The 25,591-nt window shown below is 37.6% G+C and overlaps 10 protein-coding genes across 10 annotated transcripts; 2 read left to right on the top strand and 8 right to left on the bottom strand.

Annotated features, from left to right (window-relative positions):
* Positions 1-209: 209 nt before the first annotated feature.
* COF1 (cofilin) lies at positions 210-1,117 on the bottom strand (the record flags this gene model as incomplete). The annotated part of the gene is made up of 2 exons (XM_445863.1): positions 210-627; positions 1,104-1,117. The coding sequence occupies 2 exons, from the start codon at positions 1,115-1,117 to the stop codon at positions 210-212; spliced, it is 432 nt and encodes a 143-aa protein (XP_445863.1).
* A 355-nt stretch (positions 1,118-1,472) lies between these two features.
* Positions 1,473-3,380, bottom strand: CBP2 (Cbp2p; the record flags this gene model as incomplete). Its single annotated transcript, XM_445862.1, has 1 exon — positions 1,473-3,380. One exon carries the CDS (start codon positions 3,378-3,380, stop codon positions 1,473-1,475), a length of 1,908 nt encoding a protein of 635 aa, XP_445862.1.
* An 833-nt stretch (positions 3,381-4,213) lies between these two features.
* Positions 4,214-5,797, top strand: MUP3 (Mup3p; the record flags this gene model as incomplete). The annotated part of the gene is made up of 1 exon (XM_445861.1): positions 4,214-5,797. One exon carries the CDS (start codon positions 4,214-4,216, stop codon positions 5,795-5,797), a length of 1,584 nt encoding a protein of 527 aa, XP_445861.1.
* A 200-nt stretch (positions 5,798-5,997) lies between these two features.
* On the bottom strand, positions 5,998-10,977 carry GVI51_E03707 (uncharacterized protein; the record flags this gene model as incomplete). Its single annotated transcript, XM_445860.1, has 1 exon — positions 5,998-10,977. The coding sequence occupies one exon, from the start codon at positions 10,975-10,977 to the stop codon at positions 5,998-6,000; it is 4,980 nt and encodes a 1,659-aa protein (XP_445860.1).
* A 977-nt stretch (positions 10,978-11,954) lies between these two features.
* On the bottom strand, positions 11,955-12,848 carry SBP1 (Sbp1p; the record flags this gene model as incomplete). Its single annotated transcript, XM_445859.1, has 1 exon — positions 11,955-12,848. One exon carries the CDS (start codon positions 12,846-12,848, stop codon positions 11,955-11,957), a length of 894 nt encoding a protein of 297 aa, XP_445859.1.
* A 1,590-nt stretch (positions 12,849-14,438) lies between these two features.
* On the bottom strand, positions 14,439-15,209 carry RPL8A (60S ribosomal protein eL8; the record flags this gene model as incomplete). The annotated part of the gene is made up of 1 exon (XM_445858.1): positions 14,439-15,209. One exon carries the CDS (start codon positions 15,207-15,209, stop codon positions 14,439-14,441), a length of 771 nt encoding a protein of 256 aa, XP_445858.1.
* A 769-nt stretch (positions 15,210-15,978) lies between these two features.
* GUT1 (glycerol kinase) lies at positions 15,979-17,997 on the bottom strand (the record flags this gene model as incomplete). The annotated part of the gene is made up of 1 exon (XM_445857.1): positions 15,979-17,997. The coding sequence occupies one exon, from the start codon at positions 17,995-17,997 to the stop codon at positions 15,979-15,981; it is 2,019 nt and encodes a 672-aa protein (XP_445857.1).
* Positions 17,998-20,899: 2,902 nt separating this feature from the next.
* FPS2 (MIP/aquaporin family protein) lies at positions 20,900-22,708 on the top strand (the record flags this gene model as incomplete). Its single annotated transcript, XM_445856.1, has 1 exon — positions 20,900-22,708. The coding sequence occupies one exon, from the start codon at positions 20,900-20,902 to the stop codon at positions 22,706-22,708; it is 1,809 nt and encodes a 602-aa protein (XP_445856.1).
* A 586-nt stretch (positions 22,709-23,294) lies between these two features.
* Positions 23,295-23,969, bottom strand: GOS1 (Gos1p; the record flags this gene model as incomplete). Its single annotated transcript, XM_445855.1, has 1 exon — positions 23,295-23,969. One exon carries the CDS (start codon positions 23,967-23,969, stop codon positions 23,295-23,297), a length of 675 nt encoding a protein of 224 aa, XP_445855.1.
* Positions 23,970-24,559: 590 nt separating this feature from the next.
* Positions 24,560-25,330, bottom strand: GVI51_E03575 (succinate dehydrogenase iron-sulfur subunit; the record flags this gene model as incomplete). Its single annotated transcript, XM_445854.1, has 1 exon — positions 24,560-25,330. One exon carries the CDS (start codon positions 25,328-25,330, stop codon positions 24,560-24,562), a length of 771 nt encoding a protein of 256 aa, XP_445854.1.
* Between the last annotated feature and the right edge of the window lie 261 nt (positions 25,331-25,591).

Here is a 25,591-nt window from a genome sequence, read left to right as displayed (position 1 = left end):
ATTGCATAACGAGCATATATAGATGTACGCATATAGATACTTACTAAAATGTGAACAGTCATATCACCTTATGATCTGGATGTATATATTTTCACTATGTGTAAAAGTTAATATATGGTATAAGAGTGATAGTTTATTATGTTTTTATAAAAAACGCATTATATAATGTTGTTTGTTCATTGCTTATTCATTTAATTATGTAAAAAAGCTTAGTGAGAACCAGCACCTCTGCTAACCTTCTCTAGAACAGCTTCATAAGAAACTTCGGAGAAATCAGTACCTTGAATCTCAATAGCAACACCGTTCAAGGCTCTCTTCAAAGCATCCTTGGATGAGGCGTACACCATCTTTGGTCTCACAGAAGCAGTGTCTGGGGACCAAGTGAAGAAAACAATCTTTGATCTCTTACCTTCACTTTCAGAGATTTGGTATTCGAAATCGTAGACGGCGTATAGACAGTCGTTTTCTGGTAGTTTCTCCAAGAAAGCATCGTAAGATGGGTCAGAGGAGGTTTCCTTGACAACAATTTCGGTCTTAGCATCATTCAAACTGAACAAGACGAACTTGTACTTCATACCTAGCTTCAAGTCATTGAAGGCTTGTATGGATTCATCGGCAACGGCAACACTGTATTAATCAGTTGACAAATCATTGAATTCAAACTGGCAGCTTCGTGTAGCAAATATAAGTGATTTCGGGCACAATTTTGTTAAGTCAACTCGAACTTAACGGTTTTCCTTCATCGAAAACAATTTTGCTTTAGTTATTCAAGCAACTATAGCTCCATAATGGTATTTCCAGTTAAAAATGGATATCTATAATCATAAAGAACCCTACTTTTGTTAAATATCCATCTTTAATATTGTTCTCTTCAACAATTGTGCATTCCCATCATCAGTAATACATTTATCACACAAACTGAGTTTTGATAACATCATAGATTTAATCAGCATTGTTAGTATCAATTAGTTCAACAGAATTTAAAATACTTCCTAGCAGTTCCATAACAGTATCTTCATTGCGTAACCACAGCAATTATCGTTATCTAAGTAGTAAAAATGCCTACTACTACTGCACAATTGAGACGTGTCATTATTACATACCCTGATCTGGACATTTTGTTATTAGTTTCTTTGAAGTTGATGTGATTTCTTTCTAACGTACTTATAATCCAATTGTTACTAATTAGTATGCGCCAAAAGCAATCTGAACTACACTTTGCTTATTCCAATTGGTATTTTCGCAATTGTTTAGTGCAACATCCAGCTGTAAACTCCTTAATTCGCCTCTTCGAGTTGTGAGCTTCGATAGTACTCGTCTGCTGGTATGTTTAGCATGATTTACCATTTCCGTAAATCATGACTAGTATAAATAGTTAACTCACTATTCAATAGTATTTTGCTTAGTGGATTATATTTAATTTACAAGTATAAATCGTGGTTCCCAGTGTGTAATTAGTAGATATTCTTATTTTAGTCAGTGAAATTGGCTTCCAGTTTTGACAAAGTACTCTTGATCAATTTCTCTGTAGATGCTGGTTTTGTCTTGGGTTTTACTCTCTGGTAAAGACATACTGTCGCATCGAATTCAGCGATATACTTCTTGTAAATACATTCACTGAAAGATGGTACATGATGTTCTTCAAGAACAGAGGTAAAAGCTATCGACATAGGTGTACAATAACGGATGAGGCCTTGCATTTCATGGGTCATCGAATTATTACAAGTTATAACCAGTTTAAAATCTCTTGTATCAGACTTGATCTTTGACCTATTTGATTTATCAGTGGAAAATCTGTTTTCATACATCATATTATCACACTTTAATGTTAGTTGTATCATTTCTAAAATGCTTTTCCCCAAAGACAATCCTTTTTCATTTACTGGAAATTGTCCAGTGACCTGAATATTATTTGTGGATATCTGCTTGACCATATAATTTGTCATCACGGGATGGAACACATTAATTATCTCAGGGTTCCTCAAAAGATGTTGGTAAAGTGCCAATATTTCTGCAGCTCTAGAATATTTGCAGCCTTCCTTGACAGCAAAAAACTGATCGGTGTCCATTTTCATTTCACTGGCCATGGTATGGGTATGAATATTTAGGTCATATATAAACGCTTCCAATTCAGTCTTATATTTCAATACGTCTTCATATATCCTAAAGTTTGTTCTGTTGTATTTTTCACATAGTTCCTGATATCGGCCTGCGATGAATATGTCCCATGGCTTCCAATTTATTGACAATAAATCAATAATTTTTCTATCTTCAATATCTCTTTTCCATTTTTTTGTCGTCCTCAGTATTTTAGAGTAAGCTGAAAAGGCAATATAATGTTTTAGGAATTCCTCCGATATCAATTGCTCTCTAAACGCACCTGAGAATAGTACACTTCTTATAATGTCAGCTGGGCATGTAGGGTCGTTCTTAGCGTCATCAACCCAGAGTTTATAATAACGATTAGATAGAGCTTTAACCTTGTCAAAAGTATTGACATCGTCAATGTTATCCATTCTAACTTCAACTTGTACTTTCTCATTCTTGTGCCACTCCGGTATATTAGTATTACTTATCAGATGATTGTATTGGCCTCTAATACTATCAGTGTCTAGGATTGATGATTGATAGAGGGAATATGTTTTCCATAAGGGGTCTTTTGGGAACGCTTGTCTATGTTCTTCAATGAAGTATGGAAACAGTCCAATAGCATTATATCCTTCAGGAATAAGTTCTGGAGATCTAGTCAATGGCATTTCATTGCCTGTTATTGGGTTAATGAATCGTATCCTCTTTAAATCATCCTCATTCAGGTGTTGTAATATATTATCTCCAATTGCTACTCCTCTACAAAATTCAGAGAATTCGAATTTGGGCCACAATAGTTCGTCTATTTTGTGCGCATTGTCCTTTGAATGTGCTCTGATGGCCTGGTAATATCTAAAACCCAACTTAGTGCTGTATGTATCATTCAAGGCATGTATAGGATCATCATTATCATTGAAAAGATTACCATCCAACGGATGTAGCATTAAACTTGCAATTCGCTTCCAGTTATCACGTAGAGGAACCAACTTTCGCCTCAATATGGCTGAATCGCTAACTAATTGAAACTTTGTATTTTCATCAGCAACCAAATCAAAGAGCAAAAGCTTGCGCAAATCGGTAAGACTCGATCTCTGTAGATTGGGGTCCTTTATTCTAAACCACTCAGACTTCAGTTGGTTGCTTCGTACTCGATTCACTGACCGTTTCTCATCCAGTATTGCATTCTTCAAATAATGAATTGTAGGCTTATATTTGAACCGAACATTGCTGGGCCGCCTTCTAAATTCAACCCAATAAGCATCAAGCAATTTCTTTAAGTCTTTGCTAGCCATTTACCGTAGTCTCGTCTATGTGGGCACTAAGTATCACAGCATTTATCCAACTACAACCGGATATCTGCAACTCTCTTCTATGAATCACAGCATTTTTCACCGGGGAAGGCCATTGCCCAAGGACGAAGCATTTCCACCGACCAAAACATAAATTACACAGTAAATGACTTTAAGAAACACCAATACTATAAAAGTATATAAAAGAAGAGTATTGTCAAGGAGACGCCAATATTGAATGGACATAGTTCCGTCAATATATTGTCATTGTATTGTATCCAGTATCATACATTCTTGGATTGAGTCAGAGGCAATTTAGATACCCTGTTTTGCCAATGGCCTTCCAACAGCTTTCTATTTGCTAAAGACATTCAGGTATGTTATAATTCGATCTCGACTTAAGAGAGCAACTGCCCGCATGTGAACAATAAATAGACTATGATCGCCGTCAATCTAGCTAACATATCCACAGTTCTTGGCTTTCAAGGCATCGGCATCCTAAACTGTGTCTTCTTAAGTGATGCCTTGAGACAATTCCAGTTGATCACTGATCACTGATCACTGATCATTGATAAGCTATTGAACAGCCACACACAAACACCAAGCAGGAGAGAACTGGGAGGGATTTATTGCTGATCAACGAGCCTTGATCTCACAGTTTTTTTTATTGATAGGCCCCTTCTCTCGAGGATGACTAATGATTAGGATCAGATAATCGGAGTCGCTGTTAATAACATATATAAGAAGGGAGCTTTGAAACTGCTACTCTTGCACAATGATAGCAACACCGATGTAGAACCCAACAATTCAACTTGTTAGAACCAAAATAAATTAAAATGAGTAAGGATCACGAAGTGGTCCCTCTACTGTACGATAACGACCTTGAAGTCGGGTCATATGAATCACTGCCGAGAGAGGAGAAGTACCTTGATGAGCATGAAGTACCCCAAGGGAGACATTTAGGCATTTTCTCAACAACTGTGCTATTTATTTCCAGAATGGTTGGTTCTGGTATATTCTCCACGCCAAGCAACATATTTGTAAGCTGTGGCGGGAACTCATTCATATTTTTTACAGTATGGCTCCTGACTGCACTGTTTGCCTACGCTGGCTTGTACATATTTCTGGAGTTTGGTTATCATTTGCCTCGGTCTGGTGGTAGAAAAGTATTCCTGGAACACTCTTTTACACATCCAAAACTTTTGATGAGCGTTACTGTTGCGTGCTACTCTATATTCTCTGGAGTGGCGTTGTCTGGGTCTGTCGTATTTGGTAAGTACTTCCTAGCAGCTATCGGGTATGGCTCTGAGACTTACAACGCTGGTAACACTTCAAAATATATCAGTATCGGATTCGTAGTGCTGGCCACTGCAATTCATGGAATTTCAGTAAGAAGTGGAATATACATCCAAAATGCACTTGGCGTTGTTAAATTAATGCTTATACTAATGATGTGTCTTACTGGATTTTACGCTATAATGATATATGATGCTCCTACGGTAACGCAATGGGACAGCCCATTCTTCTCTTTCCAGGACAAGTCGGCATTCTCTTTAAATTCTCTGGCATCCGCCTTTATCAGCGCATTCTTCTGTTTTGCCGGATGGGATAGTGTTCACTCTGTGACTTCAGAGGTTAAAAACCCAGCTAGAACGCTTAAAATCTCTGGTTTATGCTCTCTAGCTATATGTGCTCTATGTTATACTTTAATGAACGTGGCATACACCAAGGTTCTATCTTATGAAGAAATTGCTAATGCTGGTCCATTAGTAGGGTCTGTTCTATTCAAAAAACTATTTGGTGCTCAAGTTGGTGGTGCCCTAATGACCGGTTCTGTGGCTGTATCTGCAGCATCTAATGTTATTGTTGTGATATATGGAATTTCAAGAGTTAACCAGGAAATATTCAGAGAGGGTTACTTACCCTTCAGCAAGGTACTTGCTAGAAATTGGCCTTGGGATGCCCCATTGTTTTCACTACTAACTTGTGCCTTACTGACTTGCACTTGGATAATTATCTTACCTAGCGAAGGGTCGTCGTTCAATTACTTGATTTCAGTAGAGGGTTATGGTAACCAAGTTTTCCTATTGTTGGTTGCTGTCGGTTTGCTGCTATTTAGAAGACAAAAGACATACCAAGAACACGATAACAGTATAAAGGCTTCTACTTTAGGTGTCTACTCAATGATTTTATTATGCACCTACTTAGTTGTAGGACCATTCTTTGGCGATCAATCTGCCAACAAGATAGCTTTTCTTCCACCATATGAGGTTGCATCTGTTGCAATTTTGCTTTCTTGTGTTTTATTCTGGTTTGTCAAATTTATCATGCTACCTTTCTTGTTCAACTATCGACTTGTTTCAAAAACCACAACGCTCTCAGATGGGCTACGTATTACGGAATGGAAAGCTTATTATTAATTTCAGTATATATCTGATTTGTTTATATGAGAGTATCTACTATGTATGATCCAAAGTAAGTAGTAATTATAGATTTTTACATGTTTGTGCAATATATCTTATACAACATTTTCCTGTATTCTATTAACCTACTTTTTAGTACCTTCATAAGAGATCATATAAGAATATAAATATTAAGTAATATTGAGCCGCCTTGTTACCTACTCCGCATTCATTTTTTTAACAAAGGCCTTTTTAGCTAAATCTATCAAAGTCTCAAGCTCACCACTTTGCTCACACATCGAGTAAAAATGACTGTTTTTATCCAACAATAAAGTATATGGCTGATCATATTCAATGACTTCACCAGCATCCATTACTAGAATCTTATCGTAATCTATAACTGACCTCAATCTGTGAGCAATTGTCAATACAGTACTCTTATCAAATACATTTCTAATAGTTTGCTGGATTTTTGCATCAGAGGCATAATCAATTGAAGCCGTTGCTTCATCTAATAAAATTACCTTCGGATTTCTCAATAATGCTCTAGCTAAACACATTAACTGCTTTTGACCTTGAGATAAATTATTACCTCCCTCCGTTATTTCATTTTCCAAATTCAAAAACTTGTTTACGTTATCAGAAGATAAGGAATTATTATCACTACTTTGAGCAGTCATTTCATCGTCGTCTATTAAATTAACTCTATGCAAAACTCTGAAAATCTCCTCATCTGGATATTTACCAAATGGGTCTAGATTAGACCTAATAGTACCAGTAAACAAGGTTGGATCTTGAGGGATGATTGTTATCGATCTTCTTAGTGTTTGTAGATCGATTGAAGTGATGTCTATTCCGTCAATTTTAATTGATCCCGTTTCTGGTTCTAAAAATCTGAAAAGTGCAGTTATAATAGTGGATTTACCTGCACCTGTACGGCCAACAATGCCAACCATGTTATGAGGTTCAATGTCAAATGAAACTTCTTTGATAACTCTTGGAAGATTTTCTGCATATCTCAGAGACAAATCCTTAACTTCAATTTTTCCTTCTGTTGGCCAATTGGTCGAAGTAGTGATAGTACCTTCGTTATATGGTTCTTGTGGAACATCCATGTATTCCTTTAGTCTTTCCACTGAATTCATGTTCATTTCAACCGTTGAATAGAATCTCACCAACCAAAGAGCGCCTTCAGTAAATGAAATAGCATACGTGAGAGAAATACCAGCCATACCAGAATCAATTCTATTTAAGTTTAATAGAATAAATACACCGGATCCAAAAATAATTAGAGCACCAATCATATCAATTCTGAAAGCTAGCCACCTATTGGCAACCCACAGGTAAAAAAATGGTTTATTATTTTCATCGATCTTTTCTAGATTGTGCATTATGAATCTAATCTCATCGCCAAATGCTCTAATTGTAGCAACACCGGTTAGTGTTTCTGAAAAGTGTTGATAAATTGGTGATTTTGTTATCGATTCTATTCTCTTGAGTTCTCTTGAAGTATTAATATAGAAGTAACCCACCAAATAATACAAAACGCAGACAAGAACAGCCACAAATAAGAATTGTGGGGTAATGAATGTAATTAATATTATTGTCGAAATGCATTGGACCAAACAGAAAAAGGCAGCTTCTAAAAAGGGAGTCAACTCTTGATCTACGGCTTCAATATCCTTGGAAAAACGATTCATAATACGACCAATTGGTGTGGAGTCGATAAATCTCAAACGAGAATGGAGTACCTTGGAAAGTAGTTTCTTAAATATTCTGCGTGAAGCATTGATGCCTGCAACAAAGTTGATAACGGTTTTAGTACCAGCAAACAAGGCTTGTGTAATACCTATAGCAAAGTAAATCGAAAGGTAGTACAATGTTGTATGGGTAGCGTTTTTTCCCTTCAATGGAGAGACATTTGAATTTAGATATGTACCAGTTGATAACCAATGCTGTTTCAGTTCCAATAAGGGAACATTAGTGGTGAATAGTTTATTCGTAGACCAGAATTGTAAACCAACTTTTAACTTTCTTGAAACCCAAGCCCTAACCCACCAAGATTGACTAATTTGGACCATTTGTGTCGTAATAAAGATTAATAACAAGAAACACATAATTTTCCAGCCACCAAAAACGTTCAAATACCATAAATAGACATCTTTCCCAACTACACCCTCCGATTTCGTCTCTTCCATGATCAATTTACCCTTTTTCAAATCAGGGTTTTCTGATTCTTCAGGTTTACGGGCATTGCTCTCGTCTGCCATTTTTCTAAGATCAGCGGAACTGTTAGCAAAATTTGAAGTAGAGTTATTACGAGAAAGAATACTACTCTTGACGAGCTCATCCTCTCCTAAAATTCCATCCTTTAATAATGAGATAGGATCACCTCTATTCGTAATTCTACCATTTTCTAGCATTACTACTAGTTCTGCGTTTTTCAAGGTTAGGGCAATGTTATGAGAGACTAGAACACAAGTCCTTCCTTCCATTAGTGGACCGGTGATACAATTATCATATATCCAGGCTGCAGTATGAGAATCCACAGCACTCAAGCAATCATCGAGAAGTAAGTGTCGACAATTGCTATAAAGTGCTCTGGCCAAAGATATCCTTTGTTTTTGGCCTCCTGAAAGTGTTATACCTTTTTCACCAATTTCTGTCTGGTCGCCAGCATCAAACAACTCAAAATCACGTTTCAAACCACAAGCAATAATTACCTCCTTATATCTATCCTCATTATAAGGAGAATAGAATAAGATGTTGTTTCTTACAGTATCATTCAAAAGCCATGCACTTTGAGAGCAATATGCTATCGAATTTGTCATACCATCACTATCGATTAGCATTTCATGACGCGCATCTAGTGATGGAACAACAATACGTCCACTCAACAGTTGCATCTCACCTAATAAAGCCAAAAGTAAAGAAGTTTTACCAGAACCTGTGGGACCAATTACGACATTCAATTTTCCAATCTTGAAGTTAATGTCCAAATCTTTCAGCTTGAAATCTTGGTTATTGTTACTCCACGCTATAGTTGCATTCTCAAAAGCTAGTTTATTACCATCTGGTGCAACTTTCAATTGGTTATACTTTTGAGTATCCTCCTCATCCAAAAAGTTTTGCACCCTATCTAAAGAAACTTTCGACTGAATAACATAACTTAGCATATTGGATAGTTGATCTAATGGTTGTTTTAATAGTTGGAACAAAGCAAGGGCTGTAAAGGCAACTGGCGCAGTTAATACTTGCTTTTGAACATATATATATACTGTGAAAGATGCACCAGTAACAATGGTAGGAGTTAAAAACCAAATGAAGGCAGAGAATGCCCATGCATATGCTTTATTAATATACATTTGAATCTCAGCTTCTCTAATTTCATCAATCTCACTAAAAAAGTTATCCTCCCATGAAAAAAACTTAATGATACGGATAGCTTGTAAAGCCTCGTTTAGTTTTTGAATACGTTTATCAGTGATGCCTAAAGCTTTTTTCTGATATTTTCCCATAAGACTTACTAGCTTGAAGTTTACAGGGATCATACCGATAACAATTAAGATACCAACAATTGCAGCGTACCCAAGTAATTTGTAAAGCAAAGAAAATGCCACAACACTCATAACCATGGCTTCAATAAATGTATGAAGGTATGCGCAAATTTCTGACACTTTAAATGCATCTACAGCCATCAAATTGATAATAGCCCCAATATTGGAAGTTTGATCCTTTTCTGAGCTTTCCTTGTCTCCATCATTAAGATTTGCAAGGGTGTCATTATCTTGATTGGCGTCTGCTTTGTTCGGTTCTTCATCACCAAATTTATTATTTGCGGCTACGCTTCTTCTCAGAGCTTTGGAATAGACTTCAGAGATGATAATGCTCTTAAGTCTTATACACACTCTTCTCCCAAAAAATAAAGCTTGAGCCTGGGTAATGGCAACAAATATCCTACAAGCTAGCATTCCAAAAACATAAAACCAAGCTAAGTTAGCAGATGCGGTGGTTGGATCATCAACGTACTCTAAAATTCTTTTTAGTAGAATTGTTGGGATAAAAGTTATAATACCATCAAGTGCAGCCCAAAACGCTTGTAGAAGTAAATATTTTGAGAAGAATATGAAAAGAAATGTTGAGAAATGCCTCTTAGTAGCAAATTTTTGTTTGAACCTATCGAATCTCTTTACCACAAACATCGAATAATCTTCCATGACTAGACCCCAAACGTCTCCTTTCTCTAAAGTTACTTGATGTGCTTTCCATACCATCTTATCTAACCAAGACCAACCTATGAATGTGGCGATGGAAGCGACAGGCTCTGGAGATGGATAGACACCTTCACCAGAATCATAAAGGATGGCGTGATGATTACCAATTCTGGCAGTGAACAGATTCAAGAACAATGCACCAGTAACAAAGGTTTGTGTGATATAATATCTTTGGAGAATTTTGTCGGTGATATTACCAATCAAGACAGAGCGGAAAGGTAGAATATAAGTGAAAAAAATAATCATATACGCAAAGAACGATACAGACCATAGGTTACCAGGGTAGAGATTGACCCATTTAACGTCATCATTAATATTTACTAATCTTGCTGCTACCACAAAGAGTAGGAAACACCATTCAATAAATAGAGCAGAACTTGACTGCTTCATGAACTCTTTTTTGGTACTACTTAAATGTAAAAATCGATACAACTGTAGCATCACTTCAAATCCCACCAGAAGAAATTCGATGATTACTCTGCTCTTTTCTAAAAAGTCCCTTTTGACAATAATTGGATTGCCATGGGGTCTACCATTAGTTTTTATTGGTTGAATTCTCTCTATGGAGAAATGCTTTTCCTTTAATGAATCATCACCACTGAAATATTTTTGTAGTGACTGATATTGTGACGTTTGTCTCTCTCTTGGTAGCAGAGGATCGACCTCTTCATGCTCACCTTGACGATTTAGTTCTTCCCCAAGTGCTTGCTCATCCAGTAGCAGCTCTTCTATCACAGAAGTCTTCTTCTGTTTGAGAATATCATATCGATAATAATGTCTAGCTATGTTTTGAACCACAAACATGGACAGCCCCAAGGTCAATACCACTGGTGCTACGAATTCAATATAATGAACTCTGCCATATTGAGTTATATCATCGAAATCCCAGAACTTCTGCAAACCTTTGTAGGTCCCGCGACTCATGTTTCCTGATATTCCCTCTTTGTTCAAACTAATGTTCAGCGCCAAGGAAGGTGGTTCAAAGCGGGGAATACTAGAAAACCAGACACTTACTCAAGATATATAATAGACCGGAACAATTGCACGGGTTAAATATGTGAGTTGTGTTATCGATTTGAGCAATTAGAGGTGTAATTTCAATCAGAAGGTCATCACCTGCACCGTGTTTTGACATCTAATGATTTTTTTTCCTTCAGTGACAGCTAGTGCCACCCATGCTGGAATTAGCAATCGGAGTATGTGATGAGCATCAAATATAAAGATGTTGGTTGAAAAATAAAGTAAAAAAAGTATAAATTAGTTTAATATATACACATCCAATTATTACATGTTAGCGTATTTGCATTCTTTTTCTTTTTTGGTATATTCCCTGCAGGGGTTGGTGAAACACTGCTCGTAATCCTATCAATCAATAAGAGCTCGAAGCAAGTCTTACACTTTGGAACAACAAAAAATATCTGTTCAGTTTGAGATGAAGGAAATGGTATTGAAGAGAATTCTTACTGTATCAAAAAACCAAATCACTTTCATATATGGATAAAAAAAAGGTTGCGGCAGATTTAAAGTAAAAAATCTTAGCAGTAGTAATAGTGGAGAAAATAAAAATGTAATAATAGTAGAGATAGGCAAAAATGTAAAAAAAAAAAACAATAACTCATTAGAATAGAAAGTGCAAAAAACAAAACCAACAGAAAATACTGGATCAGGAAGGGGGGACAGTTGATGCACTTGGATTTTTCTTCTTTTATTACACGTTATTCAAGTAAATGACTAACATTATTGACACAAAAAAAAAAATATGCAAAAACAATTTTATAGTTTGTGATGTCGAATAACAATCACATCGTTTCATTATACTAGCTTTTTTTTTATAACAGGGAAAGATAAAACAAAAACGAAAAAAAAATAATTAAGGGAGTGAACTGGGATCAGTAATTAACCTATTCTTGAGCTGGCTCTTCCTTAGCTTCTTCTTTCTCTTGTTGTTGTTCTTCTTCTTGGGAGTTTTCCTTTTCTTCCTGTTCAGGTTCATCTTGCTTAACAACAGCGACGTCAACGATCAGAGCTCTGTCCTTCAAGGTCTTGCCATTGAATTCGGAGGCCTTAGCGCTGATGTCACCAGTGAATTCAGCGTAAGTGACGAAAGCCATACCTCTGTTCAAAGTTTCAGATGCAACAAGAGCACCGGTCTCGTGATCTCTGCTCTTTCTCATAGGCATGGACACATTTTCGGCAGTGGTGCCGAATAAGGAGGCCAATTCCTCCTTGGTGGCGTCATAGGGGACGTTGTTAATGTACAAAGTGTCGGTAGATCTCTCTAGCTCGCTCAATGGCACTCTGTTTTGATTTCTACCTCCACGGAAACCGCCACGGCCACCTCTGAAGCCGCCACGGCCGCCACGGAAACCACCACGGCCACCTCTGAAGCCGCCACGGCCGCCACGGAAACCACCGCGACCGCCACGGAAGCCACCACGTCTGAATCTGCTCATGTTACGTAGCTCCTCCTGGGTTCTAGCCTTCTTGATGTGAATCTCTCTTTCCTTGACAACGGTTCTGTTGTACTTCTCCTTCAAGGCAGTGTAGTCGATCTGCGATGGGAATTTCACCAAAGCGTGCTTGCTGGCTGGAGTGTGTTCTTTGTGTTCCTTTTGAGGGATGTCAACTTGCACATCACCGAATTCCTCCTTGAAGATGGCCTCTATGTCCTCGGGACTACACTCATGGGCAACGTTACCAATGAAAATAGTATCCTCTGGATCAATTTCAAACAACGAACTGTGGATAACTTCCTCGTGGTTCTCTACTGGGACTTCTTCAACTTGTTCGGCCATGATTTTTGTTATATTGATAGTAAAGTTTTCGATTTCTTTTTTCTTTTCTTCTAGTACTTTCTGCTTCTTGCGATACTAGTTTCAGTTTCTTCCCTAGTGTGCAATTCCAATTCCTCGTTACTCGTTTTACTACAGGGAAGGGGAAAAAATATTTGAGACAGAGAAAGGCAATCCTTTTTATACTCGAGAGAAAAGAAAATTCTGAAATTTTGAGATCTTGTCTCTGTTGTGAGAGTGTGTCTTGTACGTGTCTGTACGTGTCTTGTACGTGTCTGTCTAAGCAAAGAACGAAACTTGCAAGAGACAATCCCCCCCCTTCCCTCGAAAATGGGCCAATTGGTCGTAGAACTGTTTTACCAGTTGTATCACAAAAATCAAGTGAAAGAGCCAGAGAGAGCCAGAGCCAGAGAGAGAGAGAGAGACAATTAGAATTCCAAAGAACAAATCGATGTTCTGTTGTACGGTGCTTTAGGCTTTTGGGGAGGCGAGGCGAGGCGAGGCGAGGCGAGGAAGATAAAAAAGGGCGTTTCTCTACTTTACAACGAAGAACGGTTTGTCATGGTCAATTGTCGTTTTATATGATATTGCTTCTCTGAAAATAATGCATTTGGGGAGGTATAGTTGAATACGAACGAATTTACTTATTTTCTACGAATGTTTACTCTTCTTTAACTTTCACTTGTGTGCTTCTACTACTCTGGGAGTGCGTTGTTTACCCGGACTAATATTCGTCCAAAAAAAATTTGAAAAAGTACGGTGCATATCACGTAATACGCATGTTTATCAGTTTCACGGTTTCTTGGTGACATTGCTTTTGTCTGGCAATGCTTCAAAGGGATATAAGGTTCTACGGGGCTACAAAGGCTGCGATTGCAAAAGTGGCGGAAAAACTACAAATTCCATGAGATCACCTCCTACAATCTACGATCGAAATTTACTTTGCGCTTTACTCTTTCTCTGAAGAGTAAACCACTGCAATATAACTCAAAGTTATATCTTTCTTGAATCGCAAAAAGATTATTACTATTATACAGTTGGCCTTTCATAAGTCATGAATATATATGCATGGGGCCTGTTGAAATTATGATCAATTCAACAGAGATTGAAAAAAAAATATCATATCGAAAAAATAATTAAAAAATTAGTTTTTTTTGGTATGGAAACTTAATTCCGTTTCTTTATTAGTTATCTCATCTTTGTTTTCTTACTTCTCCACAACTTTATATATTAATTTCAACACACAAAGAAAAAAATAACGATTCTAAAAGCAACGTCAACGCAATACCCAGAAGTTTCTCTTCAGGTATTACTCAGAAGCTGTCAACGAATCACGCAATTTTTTCAATCTCCTAAAATGATATCTTGAGTTAACAATTCACTTTAAGTTTTTCCGTTGTGCAACCATTTTTTTTCAGATGAAAAAATTCAGATTGCTTTAAAAAAAAAAGTTAGTAGAAAGGAAAGAGTCCACCAAATTTCAGTAGTCTCCTAGCAAAGAAAAGGTTTAAGTCTCCAAAACAAGTTAAGAATGTAAGAAAGTTTTAAGGTTTTAGAAAAAATGCAAAAGAATCATGCAGGTTTTTAAAATCCTTAGTTACCTTCAGCAGCCTTAGCTCTCTTGGCCAACTTAGCTTGAGCCTTGTTACCCATGATACCACCACCCCAGTGCTTCTTGACTTCATCGTACTTGTCAGCGAAGTTAGAGTTAATGGTGGTGATCAACTTGGACAAAGCAGCTTCGTCTTCAGCTCTGACTTCGGTCAAAGCGGCGACAGCGGAGGTCTTTTGGTTAACCAAAGTACCCAATCTAGCCTTACCCTTGACAATGGCGTATGGAATACCCATCTTCTTACACAAAGCTGGCAAGAAGATAACCAATTCAATTGGGTCAACATCGTTGGCAATCAAAACCAACTTAGCCTTCTTGTTTTCAATCAAGGAAACAACGTGGTTCAAACCGAACTTGACGTTGTATGGCTTTGGAGAAGCTTCTTGTCTGGTCTTACCTTCGGCAATGGCAGCAGCTTCCTTGACCAATCTTTCCTTCTTTTCAGAAGCAGTTTCTGGTCTGTACTTGTTGAAAAGCTTGAAAGTTTCAGCAGCAGTGTTTCTGTCCAAAGTGTATTGGAATTGAGCAATGGTTGGAGGAACCTTCAATCTGATGGACAAGATCTTCTTTTGTCTTTGCAATCTGACATATTCTGGCCACTTGACGTATCTAGACAAGTTTCTCTTTGGTTGGATGGATTGACCGATACCAAAGTTCTTTGGAGTAGAGTTGGTCAATGGGTTCTTAGCCTTGTTAGACTTAGCGTTCTTAGCAGCCAATGGAGCTGGAGCAACCTTCTTACCTGGAGCCATTTTTATGTCAGTCTTGTCTGTTTACGTGGTTTTCTATTAAATGACACTTAAAGAAAAAGTGTAAGGTTGCTAAAAGTTAAATGTTAATATAATACAAGAACAGACTACATTTATATCTTTCTAGTATTTACCAAAGACGAATTGTAGTCTGGAAAATTTCACAAAATTTTTCAGAAATGCGATGACCTGTGATGCCTAACTACGAAACTTGGCTACACATTTCTTAATTAGGAAATCATATTTTGTGTGCATGGATATCGAACAAATATAAAATACTTGGGTGTGTGGGTGGTAAAAATCGGATCCAAAATCAATAGCAGTCACAAACTATTCATTTTATCAATAAATGTTAACCCCATGTAGTTTGCTACTATATGTCGCCCAAGGACACTCTTTTACCAGGAATCAATATTTAGGGTATAGATAGAGTTGGAGGAATAATATTAGTTTTTGTAATGTTATAGTGTTGGAATATATTCATTTTATACTTTGTATATATAGTATAAATCAGTTAGAACAGTATGGAATATTTAAGATAAAAGTATTGAATTGATGACACTGGTAATACTTTAATAACAATGAGTCTTTCGAATTATTATTTTTACATGTATTGTTTCATCCAAGACTCATTTTAAAGTTGTAGTAGTATCAACACTTTAGAATATAAAATTATAGTGGAAAAGTACTGATCATGCGATGGTTAGTCATAAATCGTCATTTTAGAATGATAAAATACAATAGGTTTCAAGCTTAACGTCTAAACCAAGAATCATGCTACTACAGGATGTTCACCTTCAACATCCTTTAGCCAGCCTTTGCTTCTCTTAACAGCAGCTTCCCATTGAATCCAGTGCTTGTGTCTGTCTTCATCAGTAGATTGGCTTCTGAAAATCTTCAAGTTTTGCTTAGTCTCCTTAGCTTGATATTCGGATTTAGTCATACCTTCATAGAAAATCCAGTTCTTAGCGTCTTGAAGATCTCTCCATAGGACACGGTCTTGTGGTCTTTCGTAGGCCATGTTAGCGGCAACTGCAGCACCTAAAGCAGTACACTCAGCAGTTGGAGATCTTCTAACTTTGACACATGGACCCAAGATGTCAGCTTGGATTTGCATGACTTCATCTGAACGGGACATACCACCATCAACAGCCAATGTAGATAGTAAAGACTTTTGATATGAACCCTCTTCGCTGATCTCAGTCTTAAAAGTACTATCCTTCTCGGCTTCACCCATGGCATCGTTACTCATAGCCAATAGAATGGCACGGGCTTGGAAACAAACAGCTTCAACAGCTGCTCTAGCAATGTGAGAAGCGGTTGTGTATTGAGACATACCCATGATGGTACCTCTAGCCTCTGGATCCCAGTATGGTGCGAATAGACCACTGAATGCTGGAACAAAAACAACACCACCAGAGTCTGGAACAGAATTGGCAATTGGTCCAACATCTTCAGCCTTTGGAATTAAACGCAAGTTGTCACGTAACCATTGCACAACGGCACCAGCGACAGCGACGGAACCTTCCAAGGCAAAGTGTGGGGCACCATACTCTGGGTTTTCCTTTTCTTCCAAGTATGGGAACCAGTAAGAGAAAGTTGTCAAAGCACCATGCTTAGAAATCAATTTCTTGCAGCCAGTGTTGTATAGTAAGAAACAACCCGTACCATAGGTACATTTGGCGGCACCAGGTTTAAAAGCCATCTGGCCTACCAATGAGGCACTTTGGTCACCTAGACAGCCTTGAATTGGTACTTGAAATTCACCTTCGGTGTATTTCAATAACAATTCCCAAATATGTCCTGGGACTTGAGACTTAAACAACTTTGGAATGCTCAAGTCACCGTAGTATTCAGCAGATGACACGATCTTTGGGAAGTTGATCTTATTTCTGTCAATACCCCAGAATTCAACTAATTCATCGTCATAATCTCTGGTATCCAAGTTCATGAAACCAGTTCTGCTTGCATTAGTTACATCAGAGACAAAAGCGTTGCTAGCGGTCAAATGGTAAATCAGCCAAGTATCAACAGTACCGAACATCAAGTCGCCAGCTTCATAAGCCTTCTTGACCTCTGGTTCGTTCTCCAAAAGCCATACAAGTTTTGAACAAGAGAAGTATGTAGAGAAAACAGACAAACCGGTCTTGTCCTTCATACGTAATCTCTTCTCCTTTTCAGTTTCTTTCTTCTTTCTCTTAACCAAGTCTAGAGTACGGGTGTCATTCCAGACAATACCGTAATCCACAATTGGCATACCGGTCTTCTTAGACCAAACAATAGTAGTTTCTCTCATATTAGCTACACCGACACAGTCGACTCTGTATAGCGGCAGGTTGTTTTGGGCACGGTCGTTGTTCAAGTTATCGAGCAGCTCGTAAGTAGTACCTAGACACTGAACAACGTTAACCAAGACATTCATTGGGTTACATTCGACCCAGCCTGGTTTAGGGAATTTCAAAGTTGGTCCTTCATTAGCACCGTGGAATTCTTCGATGGTCAAGTACTCGTTTTCCTTGATGGCAATACCTTCACTTGTGAACACTGGTTTGTCCTTTTCTGGGTTAGCCATCTTGGTTTGGTCCTTGATGGACTGTCTACGTGAACCATGTACAGCATATTTCTGAGTAGAGGCAGATGTAGAGTATTCGATTTGGTGCTTAGCGACTTCTTGACCCTGTTTGTTGAAGAAAATGACACGGGAAGATGTAGTACCCACGTCAATAGAAGCGATCAGAGGGATGTTACCGTCTTTATCCATCTGGATATTACCGTCGTTAACGGAAATCATTGTGTGTATTATTGTGTGTATTTTTTTTTTGTTAGTTGATGATTTATAATTCTTAAAAAACTAATAGTAATTTTCCTTTTTCAAAGGGAGGGGACCTTAAACTTAAATGTTAGAAAGGTAACATTCGAGGCCATTTATATATTATTTTTTTTTGTTGTTTTACAAAGATTGTTGTATTCCAAATAAGCATTGTTTTTGCACCATTCTATTTAGTTAGAGAGGCGTTGTTCTTGTGCACACGAGTGTAAGATACGTCAAAGGGCTCTAAAATGTTTTGAAAATGTCCTATGGGAAAGGATTATATAAACCCATTAAAAGAGCTCTTCGGGATTGATAGATGAGTTAGAGTTAAAAAAAGAGCCGTTGTAGCCTACTGTAAGACTGCACTAGATTATAGGTATTCTGTACCTAACTTTGGAGAGCCAACAGTATATAATACAAAAAATAAGTGCGGGGCAATTACAATGATATCTATGAGTTCTATGAGTGGCCGAATTCTCGCTAGTCTTTATTGTCTCATAAATGCCTAGAGTTGGAGGTTATAAAGCAAATCTTTTGTGTTAATAGACCCTTATTTTCTTCAGAGATACATTATCTGTTTGACACTTTATCCTTTATTGTGTGCACTTCTTAAGATTGATAAAAAAGGATTGGAAATTAAATGTGGGGGGGGGGCAGTTGGAGACGGGTAGAGAACGTGTGCGTATACTTAGGATTAAGTAAAAGGGATATGCCAGATTGGTGGGGGTAGAGGGGAGTGAAGCGATAATACCCGAAATCTCCCTCCCCGCCAATTAACTATAATTATATGTACTGTACAGTTCTTTTTGGAGATTCCAGTGAAACAGCCGCGATATAGGTCGCTGAGCGGGATTGGATTGATCTGCGATGCTGCTGTGCCGATAAGATTCTGCCTCCCATCGGGATAAGAAGTGAGACGAATCAAGTGCGGCTGTTTCTCCTTTTTCCTACCACAGAGGACGATTAGGTCTGCGGTTGAGCTGTGCGAGTGTTTCAGAGTGGTTGTGACACATTCTATTCTTTCTCCCTCTACTGGAAGCACTTCCCAGCATGGGTTTTTGTTGGTCCCACAGTTCAGTTCGAACAACATTGTCCTGAACGTAATGTGCTCTCAATTCGCCAGCGTAACAGCTCTTCATGAATTAGATCTGTGGGATTTCTTGGAACTGCTACGTATGTTTCTCCCCCTTCCCCCCCAATAATCCGTGGGGGAGGGGTAAGGGGCAGACCTCCAAATTTAGACTTAAGGCTTCTTCCCTATACTGGGATGGCACTGAATATAATGTACGGAAATGGAACAGTGAATTCGCGTTCGTTTGTTTTTTCACATCTTGCCATGATAGTTAGGTAAATGCCGAAATGGTGGGTTTCCCAAACTTGATCGGCACTAAACTTACTACACCCGTTTTGGTCTTTTGTTTTGGAACTTGGCACAATAAACAGAGCTGCTGCATTGCACAGTAAAAAATAGGAGGCAAGAATAATACGGCTGTAGTTCCATACCACTTGTATTCTATCTACTAGTGTCTTTTTCGTGAGTTTGGATGTCTCTAGTGGGTCATTTTCTTATTAACTGCTAAGGACTTCTCAAAGAAAGGGGAAGTCATTGTGCACGCAAAGTAAAAAATTGATGTACGTACAATGTGATTGTAACACAAGGAAAATGATAATAGGAGAGAGACAGTAATAAGATACGGTACCAAGTTTCTTCTTTTTTCCTTTTATTTTTCCCAGGGCTTGCTTCTTCCTTTTATGATGATCAAAGTCTCGAACTGATCTTGTTTCTTTTCATGTACAACTGTTAGAAAGCTGCGGCTGTGTCTGAGCTGGTTTTCGTAAATAATAGAAAGATGGAATTTTCCGAAAATTTTAAGATTGGCTAATTGACGATGTAGAGAGTTTTTCCGATCTTAGGATTATACACTACTGCAAGGGCTTGTTAGTAAATCAGCTGGTTTTGTGATTAATTTCCTTTTTCTCTATTGAATGTCTGTGTATTCAGATCCCTTTGTTGTTTTCTTCTTCTAAATGATAAAGGCATAGAAAACTGTAAGTATTTGGTAATATTACCAAATCGAGGATTTTTACAGTTTCTCGATCTCAGAGCATTACGTAGTCTAAATTCTGCTTTGGAAAAGCTTGTTGGAGAAGTGGTGAAGATATTTGCTGGGCACAGACAACTGCTCGTACCAAGAAAGTTTTTCCGACCTTTCCTATCTCTTTTTTTTCAGTTTCCTTTACTGTAAATCATCTTATTTGAGTTTTCTTACATCATGAAAGCAATAATCTTTGAATTGTTCCGGCCTAAGATTAGAAGAGCCGCTCTTCCGGGTCCCTTCTTCTCACTAACCTATCGCAAGTTAGACTAGTTTCAAGAAGAAGAAAAATAAACATTTGTCCACGGACTTACCTATTCTGTAATTTAAGAAGAGTATTTTGTTATCCATGTGAACAACATTACTTGCACAAGAAAAACAATGGAGTTTTTCTACAAGATTTTAGGTCTCCCAACTCCTATTTTCGATTTTTTTTTTCTTTGCTTTAGTTACTCTTATGGACAACTTGTCTATTCCTTTTCATGTTAGGAGTATTTTTATTTCATCATTGATTTACTTCTCCACTTGCTCCCCCTGTCTTTTACTTCTCTTCCCCATCATATATGATTTGTGTTCTGATTAATCGTATTTATATCAGATGAGTTTCTCTCCGATTACCAAACTTCTTTTTACATCTTCTTTAATAAACTCTTAGACTGCGTTTTGAGATAATATTTATTAAGAGGACTATCTCAAAACAATACTAAAACAACTCGACAATCTACATTTTACTACTTTTCTTTGAAGAATAATATACTACACTTTGAGACTCCAGCTTGACAAAGATGGAATCTATTCATGATGCTATGAGTGACATCCTGGGAAAGGATCAACACAATGGGCGTCACGGTGATAACCACAGTCGTCGGCCAGGCAGACGTGGAAGCAACACAGGCTCTAACTATGACTTTGAAAGACAAAGCATGGAATATGAACCTTCAGTGATGCCTCACACTAACTATATCCCAGAATACAGACTAGGAAGAGATGATAACACTATATTCCCTATTCAAGAGGTGATACCGAACAGTCAGGATGCTATGGAAGAGCTGGCTGCTAGAAGCCGCAGACAAAGAGCAGCCACTGCTACCATAAATGCAAACAACAACGATTTCCAAAGAAATAACGACGGTCTTGGAGGCCACGGCGAGAATGGTGATGAAATTCATGGGGAGGAAGATTTGGACATTGACGATCCATTGAGAGATAACGTGCCAATGATGGTTAAGCCAAAGATTCTTCACCAGAATCCACAAACACCAACAGTCTTGCCTTCTACTTTCCACCCTATCTCCAAATGGTCTTCTGTCAAGCGTTACTACTTGAAAGAATTCTTGGCTGAATTTCTCGGTACCATGATGATGGTTTTCTTCGGTCAATGTATTGATATTCAAGTTAACGCAGGTGCACAAATCCAAAGAAATCAATATTTAGCATACGTCGAAAGACTAAACAGAACTAAGGCTGTCACAAATGATACTTTAGAAATCCTGAACGCTTTGCCATTGTTAGTTTCAACCACTACCTCCGGTACCGCAGATAATGTTCCAAAGAACTGGGCTGCTGCTGTGGTTATGGGTTATTTTGCTGCCGGTGGTTCTGCCATTTCTGGTGCCCATTTAAACCCTGCTGCAACCGTCACTACTTTCTTCTTTAGAGGTTTCCCAGCCAGGAAGATGCCTTTCTATTTTGCTGGTCAATTGTTAGGTGGTTTCATGGCTTGCTTGTTGTCATACATCTATTACAAGAGGGTTATCATGGAAGGTTACCCACATTGGTATGAAAGTGAAACCGTTGCAGGCTTCTTCGTTACATCACCAAAGCCATATTTATCAACAGAGAGACAGATTACATCTGAATTCATGTGTACAGCTGCAATGCAATTATGTGTGTTCGCTTTAACAGATCCATATACATCTTTGTCGGCTGATATCTTCCCATTGCTACTATTCTTAATGGCTTTGGTTGTTAACTCCTCTATGTCTTTCCAAACAGGTTCCGCTATGAACGCTGCTCGTGACTTGGGTCCACGTCTTGCTCTATGGGCCTTAGGTTTCGACAGAAAGAACTTGTGGATTCACCATCATCGTTATTTCTGGGTTCCTATGATTGTCCCATTCTGGGGTTCCATGACAGGTGCATTACTTTATGATTTCTGTATTTACCAAGGTCATGAATCTCCAGTGAATTGGCCATTGTCTCTATACAAAGAAAAGTTTATGAAGCTTTGGCACAGGCGCCCTGGCTGGAAGAACAGAACCAGAAAGAGAAGAACATCCGACTTGTCAGATTTTTCATATCAGAATGATGATGATGATAACTTGACCGACAACGACTTCAAAGACAAACCAAAGACTGCTAAGACTAATGTTAAACCCAACCAAGGAGGTAACCCAGCTGATGAAGCTGGAAAATTTGTTAGATTCCAATCTGTATCACAAAGGGGTGGTAGAAGTAGGCACAATAACTCAACCACTATCTTGGAAGAGGATTCAATTGAAACTGCTTCTTTAGGTCACTCCCAAAGTGATTCGGTTGATAACTCTGATAAGCACTCCATTCATAATGCTACTGATGAGAAGGTGTCATATTAGGGTCTCTTACTCATAAAGTAAATGTGAGTTTACATGAATTGTTACCACTCCACTCATAACGCCAGGTTATATTTATAACTTACGCAATATTTGATGATTCTATATTCATATGGTAATGCCAGAGATTTTCTCTTATTCACATAACCTTTCTTCTCTGGTGGCCTGCTATTTTTGTTGTATTTTTTTACTTTTCTATTTTTTGTGAGACTAATATCTTTTTAATTAAAATTATGCATTGATGACACTTAATATCTTTATAACTCGGATATTGCATCTTCTTAATCATTCTATCTATAAACTGATATAAAAAGAATAAAAATTTACTTGAAATCTACTTATTTTAGGAAGCTTATTATGTCCATCAAGGATACGCTCTTAATTTATATTTTGTTCAAAAATTTCCCCTTTAACATTTTTCCAAATGCGATTACTAAATAGTTGTTGGTTACAAATCATAGGTCAAAAATATTATCAGATATATAGAATTAATTAAAGATATTGGTGTTCTTTTCTCTTCTAGAGAAGGAGATTGTGTTTCCTCTGCCTGCTACATCTATCAAATGTATTTACATGGATTACGAGGTGGTCACCAAGTAAAGAATAAAAACAAAATACATATGGTAGTGACCGAAGCTAATATAATTGCATTTTTCCTTCTTCTTGTTCCAATCTTACCAATCAATAGATTCACACCTGGAATCCTCTGTAATGTTTGCAAAGCCTTATTGCCAGCACTATTTAGAGTTGAGCTCTGAGCATTGAAGTTCTCTCTTGTCTCCCATGCTTGAACTATTAGACGATCAAGGATATTATGTGACTGATCTATTCTTCTGGATTCATTCTGGTTGTATGCTTCTTCATCATTAAATAATTCATTATCAGTTGCCTGTTGTTGTTGTGCGATATCATTCTTAACACTAAACAATAAGTTCAAACGATTACGTTCTTGTTGAATAGAAGACCTTATTCCTCTAAAGTTCTTCCAGTGCTCTTGTAAAATCTCTCTGTGACGTTGCAATTGGGACTGCTTTGACGCAGATATATTTGGAGTGTCTTCCGCTATCTTTGTCAAATTGTCTATAATGTCTTGTCTTTCACCCAGCAGTTTTTCAATTTGCTCATCTAAATGCTTCTCCTGCGAGGTAGCATCAGAACTTGCAGCTTGCGCATATGTTGAATATTTACCAAGCAATGATTCAGTTTTGGATTCACGCGAAATGGCTTCGCTGCGCACAGTAACAAACGATGGTCCTTTGCTCATTTTATATGGAAGTTAGCAACCACCTAATGTTATAGCTTATTGTTACAGCTGAATATATTATAAATTGATACTGATATTTTTATGCTACAATTGAGCAAGCCCTAAATACATTAAAGAACAGGCGAAATTGTATCAGGGCTAGTTGAGTTCGGGCCTGCCAAAATACTTGTAATATTTATGCCTTTCTGTACGAAACTATCGATCTGCTAAATGCAATGGTCAATAGTAGTCATATTGCTCTGAATATAATCTGATGTGCCTTGAGATATAAAAACAATGATATTAAGTATAATACTTTGAATTAGCATATATACAGTAGTAACATTCTTTAAATAAAGAAAGTGATAAATAAGGGTAAAAATTAAATAAATGTAAGGCTAATAAATAAGGCTAATAAATAAGGATAATAAATAATCAATAGGAAACTTCAACTAGAGCAATATATATAATGTGGTTTGCACGTATAAATAATTTGAAGCTTTTGGTTAGTACTGTATACATTGGGATTGACTATATCATACCAGTCATCTCATGGCGCAGTACTCGTCAAACTAACATAAACGTTAGGAAGATGGGAATGTAGTCACAATTTAGAAGGCTAATTGTTGTTTAATCTTAGCAATTGACTCACCTGGATTTAGACCCTTTGGGCACGTCTTTGTACAGTTCATGATAGTGTGACATCTGTACAAAGACATTGAGTTATTTAGCATATCTTTTCTTTCTTGGGTAGCTTGGTCTCTAGAGTCTACCAACCATCTGTAAGCTTGCATTAACACAGCAGGACCCAAATATTCCTCTTGGTTCCACCAATAAGATGGACAGGAAGTTGAACAACAGGCACACAATATACATTCATACAAACCATCCAATTTCTTACGATCTTCAATAGATTGCAAGACTTCCTTCCCATCAGCAGGGTAGTCCTTTCTTTGCAAATATGGTTTGATTGATTTATATTGTTGGTAGAAGTTTGTTAAGTCTGGAACCAAATCCTTGACGATGAACATGTGAGGCAATGGATAGATCTTGGCTTGCTTGGAAGTATCTTGATCAATCTTACATAGACAGGCCAATGTGTTTCTACCACCAATATTCATGGCACATGAACCACAAATACCTTCTCTACATGATCTTCTGAAGGTCAAAGAAGCATCTTGCTCATCTTTGATTTTCAACAAAGCATCCAAAACCATAGGTCCACATTCATTTAAGTCAACTTTGAATTCTTGCAACTTAGGCTTGACCTCCGGTTGGTCTGGGTTCCATCTGTAAATCTTGAAAGTCTTTAGCCTTGGAGCCTCAGTGGACATCAATCTCCTGCCACTGATACCCAAACTCAAAACTCCTCTTCTAATCATTGTTATTGTGCCTGTTATACAATTGTGTCTTCTATGGTTATGCAACCTAAAACCAAATAAAAAGTGAAAGAACACACAAATATGATTAATTCCATGGTTAATAATACTCACATCTTATTTTCAACATCCATAAATAATTTGCAGTATATATATTTAGGACCCTCCCGGAAAACAATCATGTAGGCGAGCCCCCTCCAAACTATTCTCCTCCTCCATTGTTCTCTCAATGGCCCACTACTGTATTCTTAAAAGCTCATTTCT

The sequence above is a fragment of the Nakaseomyces glabratus genome, chromosome E (genome assembly GCF_010111755.1).
Source record: "Nakaseomyces glabratus chromosome E, complete sequence".
Classification (NCBI taxonomy): Eukaryota; Fungi; Ascomycota; class Saccharomycetes; order Saccharomycetales; family Saccharomycetaceae; genus Nakaseomyces; species Nakaseomyces glabratus.
The sequence above is the reverse complement of the archived record's forward strand: the minus strand, read 5'-3'. Positions and strand labels throughout refer to the sequence as shown.